We start from the raw sequence: 16068 nt of genomic DNA, 5'->3' as shown, positions 1-16068 counted from the left end.
ACTTGCATGATCATTCTGAATTTCTAATGATGTTAGCTTTGTGAACTTGTGTTGTTGTCTTGTTGAATCATGGTGTGTAATTCTATTGTTAAGTGGAGATGGGTCACCCGATGGGTACCCGTTACCTACGTGGGTGGCGGGTCTGGGCGAATTTGAGGCCCGACACGGGTGATAGGTGCGGGTGACAGGGTGTTCTAACCCTGGTGGGGGCGGGTGTGTTCTTCTGCTCCCCCACCGAGTTTCTCACCCGTTGCCATCCCTACATGTGTTAGAGAGAGGCGATGCCGCGATGGCCCGATGCCTTGCCGAGTTGCCGGGACAGGGCCTCACCTCACCCTCTATGTCAGCAGCAGGTTGCAGATAGACCAGGCCAACGAATAACAATCGGTGTAGAAAATGGGAGAAAATGTCTACATGATCCTAGCGTATCATGTGAGCCATTATTTTTTTGGACCACGACAACCACGCAGGGTGTGTGTGAGTTTTGGTCTAGAACCTAATCCAATCCGAAAATTTTCCGATCCAACGTGGAAAACCTAGACCTAACCTAAGGTAGAGCTCGAATTGAGCTGACACGTCCGTCGGATAAATGTGCACAAAAAAAGACTAACTCGGCATCAAGTTCAGATTGAATCCAGACCGTTGATGAACATTGAGGGGTTGTTTTTAACCGACCTAACACTTGATTAGGTATTGAGGTGGCTCGAACCTTTACCCTATGGTAGGAATGTGAACGGACCGGCCTGGTCCTGGCTCTGTAGCCTCAAGGCAAATTTCAAAGGGCAAGGCTCGACCCCATTTAAATTAGAAGGCTATGGTATCACTGCATAGAAATATAAAGTACTACCTTCGTCCATGAAAGAATGCATTTCTCGTATTTTGAGGAGTCAAACAGCTTAAAATTTAACTAAAATTATATGAAAAGTGCTAACACTCATGAAACAAAATAAGTACCATTAGATTAGTTATAGAATATATTTTTATAATAAATTTATTTGAAGGCATAAATGCTAATATTGTTTACTATAAACTTGGTCAAATTTAAGCGAGTTTGATCGGCACAGTTCTCATAATTGCATTCTTTTGTTGATGGAGGGAGTACAAGATTAAAAGTATCATGATAATGCATTAAGAATATTATGGAGTGCAGAGTGCATCAGATAAAATAAGTTAAGAAGTGAACCATAATTCTAGTTTTACCTATTTTCACCTCTAAAATAATATGATACTCGATTTACTTCCAAGCATATACACATATCACTATCAAATTATGTTTGTTCGGCTGGCGTTATTTCAGCAGCTGCGGCTGCGGCTGTACAGTAACTTTGTTCGGTCCATTGTCATTTTGGAGACCACCTGCGTCCGCCTTGATTTGTTGAGCTAGGCCAACAATCCGCCGGCCCATTCCCACCCCAACCCTCCGGCCCGCCTCACCCAGCCCACCCGGCCACGCCCAAACCCTCGGGCATTGCTTCTCCCGTGTGGGCGGCCGCCGGCACCCTACACCACCAGCTAGTTTCCCAGGTCTCTCCATCTTCGGGACCTTCGCCGGCGACGAGCACCCACCAGGTACGCCCATCCCTTCTCTTCCGTTCCTGTTTTGCGAAACCGACCACCCAAGCCCAAGCTATTTGTATTCGGATCTGATCTGCCAATTACAAGTGTAGCATAGTACTGGGTCCGCTGCTGCTGCTGCTGTTCTCATTAGGGCCTTTATTGTACTACAGGCCATTGTTGGGAAGGCCGAGAGGAGGGTCATCCCGGAGAAAGTCAGTTCCTAGCCGTTTTAAGAGTACTTCGATTACACTTTTAATTGGTTGGATTGGATAGTTTTCCTCCCATTACATTGTTTTCCTGTGCTTCTGAAAGTATGTTCTGTAGCAATTTTTCATTGATTTTGCCAAACTCTTTAGTGCAAAACTGTTGGTTGTTGGCTGTGCCGCTGTGGGTCATTTTCCTCGTGCCAATCATGCCTCCAGCTTGAACCGAACAGGAGTAGCGTTCTGTGCAATTTACTTGACGACTCTTTTTTTCAGTTACTAGTTTGAACTGAAAACATTGTACTGGTTTTTGCTACTCTCCCTGTTTAGAAACATAACACTGTTAGAATTTTAGATGCCTAGCATCCTTAATTTTGTGGTTTCACTTCACCGTATGTTTTTATCCATGTTTTGACCCAAAACATAATGTTTTCAGTCAATGCGTGGTTCACTAAGATGGGGCATTTGTTGTGATAATACAACTGCATGATATTTTGAGTCACTTATCCAACAAGAACTGTAAACCTGAAATGGTGATATGAGTCCAGTTCAGTGCCACACTTGGTGTTGTGTGCATTGTACATGTACCAAATGTGTCTGTATTGGGTACCTTCATTTTTTACCATACAAGGTCTGAACTAATATGTTATTGTCGTGACGCTTACTAATGTATTATCTTTCCCTCCATTTGGTAACTGTGCGTCTCCTTTATTTTTTCTTTGCACTGTCTGATCTCCCAAGGGAACTCCTTATTTTTGTTCAAAATTTCTCAATCTGTATTGTCATTATGCTATGACTTGTATCTCTGTTCATCTTATCAATTTATCTTTTGTTCAGTAATTATTGACAGACTGACAATCCTGCCTAGATATATGTATACACATGCATAGTTTATTCTGACATGTAATTTGTCCTTGCTGAGTGATAGTATTGGGTTCTGACAAATGTATTCATGTATCATCTGGACATGAGTGCTATTCTCGGCCAGAATTCATCTACCAATAGGCTTTGGTTATGGTCGTATTTAACCCAAAATTGGTGGGGCAGGTTGGGGTGGGTTCGCTAATTAAATTATTGGGTGGGGTTGGGTTGGCAGAAGATGTTCACGAGCGGTGGGTTGGGGTGGGCCAAGGTTTGACCCCATTAACAGGGCTATCCAACACAGATGAAAGTGCTGCAAGAAAACCTCATTGGTGGCTTGGTGCTCCTTGAGCCCTTTTAATTTCGAATGGTACTTGTGGATAACATGAGATTAACTTTGCTCTGCATGGAGAATTGCTTGTCTAACTCATGGTTGTTTCAATGGGTCCACATGGCACCAACTAATTCAACGAGAAAACAGTACCGACCAGAAATTTACCAATGGGGCATATGCATCTTTTACTGAAATGTTTTGGTAACAGGAATTTACCTAGGTTTTGAGCCATGTATTTTTCCTGAATTGTATCTGAAAATGACTTGCCACTAGAACAATGTCTGTTGTTTGAAATAATCTTGTTTATGTCAAATGCTATTACACTTTTAAAATTTTAATGTAGAATCTTATATAGTGGCCAAAGTGGCAGTAACTGTGATGACATGTATGATCTGTTGATTATCAACTTTATTTGGTATTTTCTACCCACAAAGCTGTTCGGATGTTCCTTGAGCATTTAATCTGATATATAGTTGATTTCATTATTACATATATTATATCATTAGTTAATTGTAGCATTATTTTTCTAGCCTTTAATTATTTAACTCCCTTGCTTGTTAGCCTGATGACGACAAACAGCACTAGCGGTGGTGGGAAGCTTCCCCGGAAGCGCTTCTACCGTGCCCGGGCGCACAGCAACCCACTCAGCGATTCGCACTTCCCGGTCCCGATATCGCCTGAAGAGATCGACCTCTCACAGCACTACCCGCGGTACTTCCCTGCCGACAAGGGCAATGACGGCGAGGCGGCTGCAGCACCACAACAGATCCGCTTCGCAGATGTGGGGTGCGGATTTGGTGGGTTGCTCGTAGGGCTCTCACCTCTCTTCCCGGACACGCTCATGATTGGCATGGAGCTGAGGGACAAGGTAATTACTCTCATTATTTTGCCTTTTATTTTTTCCTTGATTTGCCTGGACGCCCTGTAGACTGTTCTGGTAGTATGAAGATAAACAATGCATTTGGCATGGTTTGTAAATAAAACAATGTTAAATTTTTGGGAAGTGACTTCGGCACTACTACTCGGGAGGAGAAAGATATTAGTTTGGAAGGTCAAGTAGTGTCTAGGAAGGATACCTTTCGATTTTTAGGATCAATGCTACAGAGAGACGTGGATATTGATGAAGATGTTAGCCATAGAATCAAAGCAGGGTGGATGAAGTGGCGGCAAGCATCAGGTGTCCTATGTGACAAAAGGGTACCACAGAAGCTAAAAGGCAAGTTTTATAGGACGGCGATTAGATCTGCTATGTTGTATGGTGCAGAGTGTTGGCCTACGAAAATACGACATGTTCAACAGATAAGTGTCGCGGAAAAGCGTATGTTGCGTTGGATTTGCGGTCATACAAGAAGGGATCGAGTTCGGAACGATGATATATGTGATAGATTAGGGGTAGCACCAATTGAAGAAAAGCTTGTCCAACACCGGTTGAGATGGTTTGGACATGTCCAACGGAGACCTCCAGAGGCACCGGTGCGTAGTGGAATCCTAAGCCAGGATAGTAACGTGAAGAGAGGCGGAGGAAGGCCGAAGTTGACTTGGGTAGAGGCAATAAAAGGAGACTTGAAAGGATGGAATATACCCAAAGACTTAGCCTTAGATAGGAGTGCTTGGAAGATAGCTATTCACGTGCTTGAACCTTGATTGCTTCTGCTGGGTTTCAACTCTAGTCTATCCCAACTTGTTTGGGACTTAAAGGCTTTGTTGTTGTTAAATTTTTGGGAAAAATCAAATTGACCAAAAAAATTCGACCTACAGGGGAAAGACTCCGGCATTGCATTAAAAGGGCGTACCCAGTGCAGAGAGCTCCCGCTCTGTGCGGGGTCTGGGGAAGGGTGTTAGTGGCAAGTCTTACCCTCGCCTGTGCAATGCGAGGAGACCGCGACTCGAACCCGGGACCTTCCGGTCACAGACGGTGACTCTACCGCTTGCACCAGGCCCGCCCTTCAAAGACTCCGGCACTGCATTAAGAAGAAAAATCAAATTTGACCATGTGCTTATCATGTAACATTGTGAGTGTATGTGCCAATAATCTGTAAAACATCCCAGTTAGGTTTCTGATATGAAATTAGTACTATTGTGCTACACCAACTTTCTTTCTTACGGAATTAGTATTTGCTTCAGCTTCGCTGTAAATGCATGCTTAAAATTTAGTCTAGTGTAACAGGCTTGGATTTCTGCTTAGAAAATTATGTGGTTTCAGAAAGTTATTTTATTCAAAATTTCAAATAGCCTAGTTTAGGATTCATTGTGAAATATCTGAATTCACTTATTTTGCCTGCCACTTATTCTGGTACAGGTAACTGAATATGTGAAAGAGAGGATTTTAGCTCTAAGAGCGGCAAACCCAGGGCAGTATGACAACATATCTGTTGTCCGCACGAACTCTATGAAATATATTCCAAATTACTTCAGGAAGGCTCAGCTCATCAAGATGTTCTTCCTGTTCCCTGATCCTCACTTCAAGGAGAAGAACCACCGAAGGAGGGTTATCAGCATGCAGTTGTTAGATGAGTATGCTTATGTGATGAAAGTGGGCGGATTCATATATACCATCACTGACGTCGAGGAACTTGGAGAGTGGATGCGGTCGTGTCTAGAGAAACACCCATTATTTGAAACTGTCCCTGAAGAAGAGATTAAAGCTGACCCAGTTTTCAAATTGCTGTCTACTGCCACTGAAGAAAGCCAGAAGGTCGCCAGAAATGGAGGACAAACTTTCCATGCCATCTTCAGGCGGATCTCCTTACAAGAAGAATAAGTCGCTTAGGTTATTAGCTCCTAGTGTATTTCCTGAGATTGTGTTACATGTCTTTGTCATTTTTATACATTTTTTAGCAATTGTTGTTGATGGAGTACTTGATACTAAATATTGCAATATTGCTTTGCAAGGTTCTACAGACTCAATTATTTTGTTCAGCTTTAAGAGAGTTTACCAAAACAATATTCCTTTGTTTTAGCTACCCGTATGGATGGTTGCAGAAAACTGACACTGATGTGCAAACCTGTTCCTAATTGCATAGAGCCAGACACCAGGATCATTTCCCTCACTGTGTATGCAGCTCAGTCTGAACTCTAAATACACCAATAGAAACTCGTTATAAGTTGCCATCTTCGCTCGTATAAACATAAAATTGTATAAAACTACAAGTACAAGATAACTGTTTTTACTATGGGAATTTCTTATACGAATCAAAAGTTGTATTGTACTGAGCTCCAGATCCAGTTGCTATGCAAAATTTACGGCAGCTCAGCTCTCTGAAACCGACTCGGGTGACTAGAAGTCTTTTGAGATGAACCCGACTGGAAGTCTTTTGAGATGAGTCCGATTCTACTTTTCAGTGGCTTTTCAGCGAAGCGAATAGTACTCTTGGCTGATTTGTTGCTACTAAAAAAACGCTGAGGCTACGGCGCCATTGACGGTGCGATCGAGGCAGGCGGTCACCCGCGCTCCGCGTTTAGGGAAGTGAGGAGCCGGATCGTCGTGCTGCTCCGTAGCGCAGCGGACGACGGCGTGGCCGAGCAGCTCTGCGCCGCGCTCGACGACACTATGGTGGAAGCGCTCGAGACTGCGCGGGTGGCGCCCGTCCCGCACAGCGCGCTGGCGTCCACCGACCTCGCAAGGGCCATCGGCGCCCTCGGGAACCACGGGTCGGCCAGGATCCGCAGCCTCGCGAACGACGTCGTGCACCGGTGGAGCGCCGCCATCGATGACGACGTCGCCACAGCTACGGCAGTCAAGGAGCGGCCCGACAAGCTCTTTGTCTCCGGTGATCGGATCCCACGCCAGGGCATCTCTACAGTGGTCGCTGATGGCAACGCGCGTGAATCTGGTGTTCCCGCCGCCGCCTTGGTACACAAGAAGCTGCTGCACAAACCACCACCAGCGAAGATGCTTGCCGTCGAGGTACACAAGAAGAAGCTGCACATATCACCACCGAAGATGCTTCCTACCGCCGCCGCCGCCGTCGAGGTACACACGAAGAAGCTGTACATACCGCCAGCGAAGAAGATGCTTCCCACTGCCACCGCCATCGTCACCGAGGAACACAAGAAGAAGTTGTATGTACCACCAGCGAAGATGATTCCGACTACAGCAACTGTGTCGGGACGACAGAACACGAGTGAGGCCAAGAAGTCGGTCGTTGCTCAAAGCGAGAAGATGGAGGCTAAGAAGCCGATCGTCGCTCAAAGCAAGAAGAGTGAGGCCAACAAGCTGATCGTCGCTCAAAGCGAGAAGATGGAGACTACTAAACGAAAGCTACGTGAGGGTTACCAAGAAGCGGAGAGGATCAAGCGTGAGCACACCATTCAGAAGATCAACGACAAGGATGCGGCAAAGATGTTTGAGCAAAAGCAGCGAAAGATGCATCCCATCGTACAAGGGAGAGGCCCAGCAACATGCAGGACTTCCTTAGGCGTCAGTCGTTCGTTGCTTCCCTCTCTTCAGATGATTTAGGGCTCAGTCTAGTTGTCTGATGACCACTGTTAGGGTATTAATGTCAGTTATATCTCTGTATGTATATGTATAATGAGATGTGATCATATTGAACAAAACAACTGAACTGCTACAACTGGAAGACTGCTGCATGTATATCCACAAGGTTCATTTTTTGGGTCATGTCAAACAGACTACAGACCATTGACAGAATTCTAATGGCACAATCATAGAGCAATCTGTCAGATCGCTTGGAGTTGACGGTCAAGAAAAACTGTCTGATGACCAGCACTGATAATTCCTTTCTTGTTTCTTTAAGCTGCATCTGTACCCTTCTTCATAAGCTATGCATGGCTCATACGAGGCTGCATTCGCTAACTTTTGGCTTTTGTTTCCCTGAAATTTGTTGCAGAGCAAAATCACACTCCTCTATTTGCTGGAATAAGCTTGACAAGCTTTGCAAGATCATATGACTTGAAATCCCTTCCAAAGCATAAGCTTAGATCCAGTGCAGTCCTCCCATCCTGTAATGTGTTCACAAAGAAACCAAACAATATTTCAGACATAACGATAACATAAAGTATTCATTCAAATAGCTCGAAGAACAAGTTGTAGAAGGAAGAGCGAAGAGTTATCCTATTGACATCATCATATCAGAAGACGGAAGCCATGCAACTTATTACTTATTTTGTGAAACATCAGAAAATGTAAGGCAGCAATGATCATAGTAAAATATTTTTTGGTGTATACTGCTCATCAGCAAAGATATGAAACAATACCTTGGTTCTTCTTGTCTTATCCACGCCATTGACAAGCAAGACCTTTGCTATATCTCTATTTCTACTCTGTATGGCTAAATGAAGTGGTGTCCATCCATCCTGCATGAAAGGGAATATTATTTAAGAGAACATTCACTGTCCTTGAACAGGCTTGAGATGACATGAAAATCAGTACACATTTGACTTACATTATCAGCAACATTGACATCAACCTTGTACTTAATCAGTAACTTCACGGTTTGCAGGGCACCAGCTTGAACAGCATAATGTAATGGTGTGGCTCCATCCTGCATATCAGCAGACTTAATTCAAGGGCTAGCAATATAGGAAACACATTCTTGTTCCCGACGGACCAAAACCAACATGACAACAGCTAACTTTACTTCAAGAAGTTTCTTGAACTCAACTGAACCCCTTTTGAAATCATGGACAACAATTGACAAGAAGGGATCATTCCAGGTACCCTCTTACCCTATCTCTAACATGGGGATTTGCCCCTTTTCTTAGGAGGTGGCTAATGACAGCCTCTTTTTTTCCTATGACTGCCTTGTGAAGAGAGGTGAAGCCATCCTGTATGTATCAGCAACACTTGCGTAGTTAACTCCGCTTTACCAGGTGGGGTTTCTCGGATACGAAAGAAAAATGAAAATCATAAGAGTAACTTACTCTATCAAGTAAGTTGATGTCAACACCACTGTCCAGAAGCTTGTCCATGAGGGGTATCTGCAGTGCCAACGCGTAGCTGTGAAGTGGATGCCACTTCGGCTGCACCAAACAATTCAAGAGTTAGATTCAGCATCTAATATTTCAGAGCATCAGTTAAATCAATGCATCCATTTGATGCCCTACAGAGTAAGATATCTCAAATTCTCAGCAGCAAATCGAGAAATGCATCATCATACACAAAAGAAAGATGGTTCCTAGAAATTAAGACAGCTGGAGGAGCTCAACTGATGATATTATAGTGACGTCAGGGGTCTCGTGCTGATCCAAGATAGCCTTTTCTTCAGGCGTTAGGAGAAGCTCGATTTCTAGGCAAACCAAACAAAAAATTAGTGGCAGATTCAAGTGTAGTAGAACACAGAGAAGTAGAGCGGATGGTCTCTCAAATAGTAGATCGAGACGCAGCAAAGAAGTGAATTTGTGTGGGTATAAATCCTAAATCAACTAACACCTCTCCGGAGGTCCTGTTCTTGCTGCGCCGCCGCCTCGAGCCTGGAGGACGGCGAGGAAGACGGGAAACGCGAGGCCCTCCTTTGCTCCGGGCCGTCGTCCTCGTAGTCGCTCCCAGAGCCGTCGTCTGGCTCCTCCCAGAAGATATCGCCGTCAGAAGCTGCGGCACGCGGCGGGGGCTTGAGGCCCGCGCAGAGAATCCGCGGAAGCGGGCGCCAGAGTGGCGGTGGAGGGCGGGGAGCGGCGGCGCGGAGGGGAGGAGCAAACGAGACGGCGGCTGGAGTGCTGGGTGGTGACGCGGTGGCCGCCCATGGGAGCATCTCGAGGCAGCCGGCAGCTAAAGCCCCGAGTTTCCCGTCGGGTTATGGCCTTCTGGGCACCGGCGGCGGATTTTGGTCGGGTGGCGCGGCTTCGCTGCAACTGCTTCTTGCGTCTGATAGACTGACGGAGGTAGACGACGACACCCCCTGCAAAGGGGAAGATGGGCCGGCCCAAAATGATGTGTTGAGCAGAGTCGGCAGTCCAGCCCAATAGAGAATCGCTGTCCGTTCAGCCCGTCCGTCTCCTCTCCTGTTCGTCAGCTCCAGCGTCGGCGCTGACCCGCTGCACAGCGAATCCTGGCAGCTAAGCACGGCTACTTTCCTCAGCTTACAAAGAAGCTGTATAAAAGCACGCTATGTTAGGAGAAACTTTGATTTGTTATTTTGTCGATTTTCCAACTTCTATTTCTTTTCTGCTATATTACATGGACTCCACTTGACAAATGATGACCACAATTTTCAAGGATGACGCGGTTCATTGCTTGGACGAAATAAGTTCTACCACTGGGCAATATTGCTCAAGTTGTGGGCTATGAAATCCAATGTTCTCCCATGTGATTCATTGTTTTCTAGACTCCTAGGTTCTCTACTTCTCTTGGTCAAGGAAGAGCCCATTTGGAGGGGCTCTATCCGGCTCCGGCTCCCGCCCCGTGCAAGTACTGTGGCAGAGCCGAGTAGATCCACAATTAGGCAGCTCCGGCGGCTCCTCTCTGAGCCCAGGCGGAGCCAGAGCCATTTCCTCCCGTGCCATAGTGGTCTACAGGATCCTACAATGTCCCACCAGGCAGAGCCGGAGCTATCATGAGCTGCACCAAACGCGCCCTAAGTCTGGAAAACAACCTGTTGGACAATCTACATTATAATATGAATAAAAAAGTCTATAAACTTCAAAAAAAATCAAAAGATAACTTGGGACACATGAAACCAAATAAAACATTTAGAGCTCGTGAAAAATATCTTTAGAAGCTTAGAAAAAAATAGATTTAGCTCTAGAAAAGTGAAAAGACCGCTAAAATAAAATTTTAAAATCATTTGAATTGACATCTAAATACATTTAAAAACTTTCTGCGACAAAAATATAAGATGCAAAGAATAAGAATGCAACATACCTCTGTTATAATGTTTTGAGAATTTTCTTGATATTCTTTCTATTTTCTTAGATATAAATGAAAACTTTTGGTTGGAAGCTTTTAGTTTTAGAAATACTTTCAAGAGCTATAAATAATTTATCTGGATTTGTGGTGTCCTGAATTTTAACTAAAGGAAGGTAAAACCACATTGAAAGTCACTTCTATCCGGAGAAGCAAGATAGCTTAAATGTTTTTGAGAACTAGCTAGAGGTAAGATATTTGGTTTTGGAGTTTTTTTTAAAGAGAACGACAATGTTAGCGCTCGGACGTTTCTGACACGTCCGGACGCCTACGCCTGCACTCTGTTTCCCACATCCCACGCGAGGGCTCACATCGCCCGAACGTCACCAGCTTCGAGAAAAGGGGGAGGGGCATCACCCGCCTGCATTTCAGGTTCGGAAGGACCTGCGGTGTGCCCCGGCCGTGGCGTCATATCGGATGCTCAGTCGGTGTTGGGAGGAGGAGACACCGATACGAGGTAGCAGAAGACGAGGAGGGAGGTGCAACAACCAATTACTTTTGAAATATTCAGATGCAAGCACTTGCAACATACGTCCGAAGACATGAAACACTTGAAACATGTGTTTAAACACACTTGCAAAAACATCTCAAAAACACTTGAAACCATTGTAAACATACGCAACGTCCAGATAAACACACTCACAACGTATGTATGAAACATATGCAATATGCAGATAAACACACTTGCAAGCATACGTCTGAAAAAAAATAGAAGAAACATTAAAACAGAAGCTTGCAACATACGTATATAACATATGCAACATCCCGATCTACTTTTGCAACATCTATATAAAATACTTGCAACATACCTGTGAAATATCTGAAACACTTATGTGTTTTGCAACATATGGCCATGGCTGGTCGATTCTAGCCGCTGGGGTGGAGCCGGTGATGAGCGGCGACTGCGAGCAGCACCACCGGTAGCGCCGGGCTTGGCTCGATCGGACGGGCAAAACACGACACGGGAGGGAGCGGGCGGCACACACGATGGGTGGAGCGCGTACCACCAGCACCACTGCTTTGGCTCGGCTGAGCGGGCGGCGTGGGCGCGCACGACTCCGAGGCGGAGTGGGCGCGCGGCGTCTGAATGGGACGGAAGTCCGCGTCCTATCATTTACCGAAGAAAGGGAATTGCTATTAAACAGGCGTCTGATTTCTTTCAGAAGATCAGGCGACGTGTGCTGGCCAACGGTCATAGGCTTTCTTCTTCCTTCTCTCAGCTCAGCAGCAAAGCAGTAGGTCGTGCCCTGAACTCGTTGCCTGAGAGCTCAGGCAACTGAACTCTAGGAGATATGCCGAAGAAATAAAGGATCATGGCAGTAAAAGGGATTTTTTTTTTTTGCTCGCTATCCAGCCACTCCTGTGATCGTATCGTATCCAATTGATTAATATAGTGGATTAGTGGGACTGGCACACGCTAATATCCATCCGTCACCATTACCATCACCGGCCGCTACTACACGAATCGAATGCTACATGTCCGCCGCGCGCTTCTTGAGGTCCCTGTCCCTGTCCCTGGCGGCAGCGGCGGCGGCGGCTCTGCTGGCCGCCCTGCCGCCGGAGCGTCGCGGGCCCATCCGCCGCCGGAGCGCGAAGCGGAGGTGTCCGGTGTCCTTGAACCGGCGGCGCTCCGACTCGACGATGTCGCACTCGGGGAACGCGGCGGGGTAGCGCAGCGTGTCGTAGCAGTAGGAGTAGACCATGTTGCGCTCCCGGAACCGGCGCATGGCCTGCTGCTTCTCCACGGTCATGACGGCCACGTCCGACGCCCTGAGCTTCTCCTCGGCGGCAGCGCACCGCCCCGCCGCCGGCACCTGCTGGATGGGCCCGTCGACGCGGCAGCCGAGGAGGGCGAGGTCGGTGAAGGACGCGACGAAGGGCCCGTACCGGTAGTTGACGCGGTACCGGCCCCCCGCGGTGGCCCAGGTGGAGGCGTCCCAGACGGTGGCGTAGACCGACATGGGTTTGGTGGGGAAGTCCCCGCCCATGGCGTCCGACCGCCGGACCTCGCGCACCGGAACGTCGTCCACGTAGAACGCCACGGCGGCGGGCGTCCACAGGATGGAGTAGCGGTGGAACTCCGTGGTCGGGTCGAACGGGAGCACGTACCGCTCCTCGCGGCCCCGCCCCACGCTGCCGTTGCCGTACACGTTCGTCTGTACTCGCCATGGCTTCCCCCGGATGTTGCCTAGGAACTCGAAGTCCAGCTCGTCGTGCCGCTTCTCGAACACGTCGCCGTTCGACGCCTGTGGGGAGCATATGCAGGAGAAGGCAGTAAGCATATGTGTATATATGCAAATTAATATATGGACATGCCGGCACGGCGCTGCAGAGACGACTCACGTAGAAGGCGACGACGACGCCGGCGGTGTAGTCGGAGGGGAGCTTGATGGACGCGCTGAAGAAGCCGTGCTGGTACATGGACGAGGAGATGAAACCTGACCCTGCAGCAAATCCAATCCACCCCAATTCATTCATCAATCGGATTGCTCGCTCATTGTATAGATGTTTCCGAATATAATCGATGGACCAGCAATCCAACAATCAGGCTGCTCGTTGACGAATGCGATGGACAAGGCGTGCATGCATGGAATGGAAACAAACAAGAATAAGCATGCAGAGTATGTAATAATGACCGGTGGAGCGGTCGAGGAGGAGGCTGACGGTGCGGTGGTCGGCGGAGCGGAGGATGTTGCCGTGCCCGAACAGCGGCGCGTACCCGTCCTCGAACGCCATCGTCATCACGTTGATCGCCGGGAGCGCGGACACGGCCGCGGCGGCCGCGAAGAGGACGACGACGAGCAGCGCCACCGCCGGCGTCAGGCGGCCCATGTACGTACGTATGCTCTGCTCGCCGGCCGGCCGGCCGCGCACGCACGCTTGGGCTGTCGATCGCAGCGGCGTCAGGCGACAATGCTGACGGCTGGAATTGTTATTCGGCCGGAGCCGGGGGCCGGGGGCCGGGGACCGGGATGGTGAATCGCTGATTATTATTGCGCGTTGCCTTATTTTGAGGTGGTGATGCAAATGAGGAGAGCTCCAGCTTAGGAAAATGGCCGCCGCGTCGCGTGCGCTATATATGGGATGGGGTGGATCAGACGATCAGTGGGTGGGTGGGGGAAAGGATATGATCGGAGTCGGAGATCGACGCCTCCATTACCGCGCAAAGAAAAGGAAGATGGAAACAATCCCCGCGCAGGCAGGCCAGGACAGGGCGACAGGCTGGCGTGGCGTTATCCGTAAAACAGCTGCCGTGCGCGCGGCGTCATCTTACTGTTGGTTTGATCTCCCAACCACAGTGGTCCAACGGCCACTTGGCCTTGACCTCGCGTCCTGATCGGGGGGCGTCCCGTCCATCTATGGCTAGTGAGCCCCATCACACTGCGTAATAAATAGAGGTGGGGGGCCGGCGACTCTTAGTACGAGGTTGACCTGAGCCATACGCCCCACCGGCAAACCCTACTCCGATCTAACAGAGGGGCGCGGCCAGTGACGGCAAGCACCGCCATCGCCACGGCACTATGCCAACACTACTTCACTGCACCACTCCTTCTTCATCACCCGTCGCTGCTCTAGCGTAGATCTTCACCGGCGAACCTGTGATGGCCGGATCCGCCTCCTCAATACCTACCGATGGTCTCGTACTAACCCTAACTCTCTCTCTCTCTCCCTCTCTGTCCCTCTCCGTACACACCATTTCTACGTGAAGCCCAAATAAAACCCCACTGATCTACACCACGGATGGTCCTAAGATTCTAACAATGGTACCAGAGCGGGTTCCATGTAGATCAAGTAGGGAAAAGCAAAGACAAAGAAGAATCGAATTCGATTCGGAAAAGCAAACTCTAACCCTAAAGAAATTGGACGATCCGGGGGAAGTCTTACCAGGGCTTCCCCGTCGCTGTCACTACCGCCACACGCGGGATGGAGCACCCACCGCCGGCTTGCTGACGTGCGGGAAGAGAATCAAAAGAACAGAAAAGAAAAGAACGGATTAGATCCTTCGGATCTGAGCAGACAGAAGGGGTTCCTTAACCCTAACCCTAACTGGGAGCAGACAGTGAACAAATGAGTCCATTTTTCTTTTTTTCTTTTTCTAGTAAAATGTTATTTCCAGGAAAATGATTAATGACTCAAAAAAAAAATTAGAAAAGAGAATTTTCCTGTGGGCAAAATTCACTAGTTTAAGATTTACATGTTTCTTCTGCAAAGTTAAAGTTTATTATCTTCTCATTAAATTCGAACCAACGGGAGAATTTAATTTGAAGAGCAGTTGTAGTTATTTAGTAAATGATGAAAAGTTAATTCTCCAGTTAAAATTGGAACCAACGGGAAAATTTTAATTGGAGGAATACTCGGTTGATCGTTAAAGTTAAATTATGGTATTGTTATTTTCTGACCAACATTGATGATAACAATATTATAATTCTATGAGTTCTATGTTTAAAGTTTAAATCTCTGATGAATTTTGCATCAAAGTGACCAATTTTTCAAAGAAAAGATAAAGATCAAGGAATGCTCTTAAACTAGAGAAATGTATTTTTCATGTTTCCGCTGCAATAAAGTTGATTGTCTTCTAATTAAATTCGAATTAACGGGAGAATTTAATTCTGAGAAGCAGTTCTATGTTTTCAAGATTATTGAGGCTCTATAATTAATTCCATTTCTGCCCAACGGTGATGTGGAATTAATATAGAAGAATGATGTTTTATTCTATTTCTGCCCAACGGTGATATAGAATAGAACATAAAGATTTCAAAGTTTAATGAGCATTATTGTTGAATTTTTTTTCAAACAAAGACCTCCATGCTTTCATTCTTGAAGGCAGTAAGAGAAATGAGCTGGGTACTTGTGACTCAGATGATAAAATACCTAAGGGCAAGTTATGTATGAAAGAATGCCATTGCTTAAGGGACTGTGTTCTCTTTAAAGAATGGCTTGAAAAGAAAAGAATTCTAGGATATTGATCCAAGAAAAGAGATAGATCAATGAGAGTCTTCATTGATAAATGTCTTTTATGTACTTTCTGTGAAGAAGAATTTATTTTTAGTTTCACTTATGAGAGTTGTAAAAGTCATATACATGATTAAACATGTGTGTTAAAAGAATATTCGGATTTATTTCTGAATTTGATGATTGAACATGAGCCAATCCTGGCATTTATGTCCGTTCAAGGGAATTATCTCGCATGGTGGAAAAAGTTTGTGATAGTACCCGCATAGAGGGAAAAGTTTGAGAAAATACCCGCATGG

General features: G+C 46.8%; 4 protein-coding genes across 7 annotated transcripts; 2 read left to right on the top strand and 2 right to left on the bottom strand.

Annotated features, from left to right (window-relative positions):
• Nucleotides 1-1442: 1442 nt before the first annotated feature.
• Nucleotides 1443-5906, top strand: LOC136471001 (tRNA (guanine-N(7)-)-methyltransferase). Of its 3 annotated transcripts, none has more exons than XM_066468729.1 (4): nucleotides 1452-1569; nucleotides 1728-1769; nucleotides 3517-3823; nucleotides 5255-5905. In XM_066468729.1, the coding sequence occupies exons 3-4, from the start codon at nucleotides 3521-3523 to the stop codon at nucleotides 5714-5716; spliced, it is 765 nt and encodes a 254-aa protein (XP_066324826.1). In that variant the 5' UTR covers nucleotides 1452-1569; nucleotides 1728-1769; nucleotides 3517-3520; the 3' UTR covers nucleotides 5717-5905. The 3 variants fall into 3 exon arrangements, with proteins under 3 accessions (XP_066324827.1, XP_066324826.1, XP_066324828.1); XM_066468731.1 differs by having other exon boundaries at nucleotides 1479-1569; nucleotides 1668-1769; nucleotides 5255-5906; XM_066468730.1 differs by lacking the exon at nucleotides 1728-1769 and having other exon boundaries at nucleotides 1443-1569; nucleotides 5255-5906.
• A 485-nt stretch (nucleotides 5907-6391) lies between these two features.
• Nucleotides 6392-7414, top strand: LOC136470998 (uncharacterized). Its single transcript, XM_066468726.1, has one exon. It carries the CDS (start codon nucleotides 6506-6508, stop codon nucleotides 7412-7414), a length of 909 nt encoding a protein of 302 aa, XP_066324823.1. The 5' UTR covers nucleotides 6392-6505.
• A 100-nt stretch (nucleotides 7415-7514) lies between these two features.
• On the bottom strand, nucleotides 7515-9802 carry LOC136470999 (ankyrin repeat domain-containing protein EMB506, chloroplastic-like). Of its 2 annotated transcripts, XM_066468727.1 has the most exons (7): nucleotides 9347-9802; nucleotides 9124-9203; nucleotides 8839-8937; nucleotides 8644-8742; nucleotides 8361-8459; nucleotides 8173-8271; nucleotides 7515-7917 (listed from the first exon to the last, which is right to left on the bottom strand). In XM_066468727.1, the coding sequence occupies exons 1-7, from the start codon at nucleotides 9663-9665 to the stop codon at nucleotides 7813-7815; spliced, it is 900 nt and encodes a 299-aa protein (XP_066324824.1). In that variant the 5' UTR covers nucleotides 9666-9802; the 3' UTR covers nucleotides 7515-7812. The 2 variants fall into 2 exon arrangements, with proteins under 2 accessions (XP_066324824.1, XP_066324825.1); XM_066468728.1 differs by lacking the exon at nucleotides 8644-8742.
• A 2195-nt stretch (nucleotides 9803-11997) lies between these two features.
• LOC136470997 (probable xyloglucan endotransglucosylase/hydrolase protein 30) lies at nucleotides 11998-13842 on the bottom strand. Its single transcript, XM_066468725.1, has 3 exons — nucleotides 13453-13842; nucleotides 13160-13260; nucleotides 11998-13062 (listed from the first exon to the last, which is right to left on the bottom strand). The coding sequence occupies exons 1-3, from the start codon at nucleotides 13646-13648 to the stop codon at nucleotides 12289-12291; spliced, it is 1071 nt and encodes a 356-aa protein (XP_066324822.1). The 5' UTR covers nucleotides 13649-13842; the 3' UTR covers nucleotides 11998-12288.
• Between the last annotated feature and the right edge of the window lie 2226 nt (nucleotides 13843-16068).

The sequence above is a fragment of the Miscanthus floridulus genome, chromosome 8 (genome assembly GCF_019320115.1).
Source record: "Miscanthus floridulus cultivar M001 chromosome 8, ASM1932011v1, whole genome shotgun sequence".
Classification (NCBI taxonomy): domain Eukaryota; kingdom Viridiplantae; phylum Streptophyta; class Magnoliopsida; order Poales; family Poaceae; genus Miscanthus; species Miscanthus floridulus.
The sequence above is the reverse complement of the archived record's forward strand: the minus strand, read 5'-3'. Positions and strand labels throughout refer to the sequence as shown.

What these genes read in the sequence shown, in the direction of transcription:
- LOC136471001 (XM_066468730.1), top strand. Translation starts at nt 3,521, where the DNA reads ATGACGACAAACAGCACTAGCGGTGGTGGGAAGCTTCCCCGGAAGCGC. An exon ending in GCATGGAGCTGAGGGACAAG is followed by an intron (nt 3,824 to 5,254) that starts GTAATTACTCTC and finishes ATTCTGGTACAG; the next exon opens with GTAACTGAATATGTGAAAGA.
- LOC136470998 (XM_066468726.1), top strand. Translation starts at nt 6,506, where the DNA reads ATGGTGGAAGCGCTCGAGACTGCGCGGGTGGCGCCCGTCCCGCACAGC.
- LOC136470999 (XM_066468727.1), bottom strand. Translation starts at nt 9,665, where the DNA reads ATGCTCCCATGGGCGGCCACCGCGTCACCACCCAGCACTCCAGCCGCC. An exon ending in ACGTCACTATAATATCATCA is followed by an intron (nt 8,938 to 9,123) that starts GTTGAGCTCCTC and finishes TGTTTGGTGCAG; the next exon opens with CCGAAGTGGCATCCACTTCA. An exon ending in ACATCAACTTACTTGATAGA is followed by an intron (nt 8,743 to 8,838) that starts GTAAGTTACTCT and finishes TGATACATACAG; the next exon opens with GATGGCTTCACCTCTCTTCA.
- LOC136470997 (XM_066468725.1), bottom strand. Translation starts at nt 13,648, where the DNA reads ATGGGCCGCCTGACGCCGGCGGTGGCGCTGCTCGTCGTCGTCCTCTTC. An exon ending in CCTCCTCGACCGCTCCACCG is followed by an intron (nt 13,261 to 13,452) that starts GTCATTATTACA and finishes GATTTGCTGCAG; the next exon opens with GGTCAGGTTTCATCTCCTCG. An exon ending in GCGTCGTCGTCGCCTTCTAC is followed by an intron (nt 13,063 to 13,159) that starts GTGAGTCGTCTC and finishes TGCTCCCCACAG; the next exon opens with GCGTCGAACGGCGACGTGTT.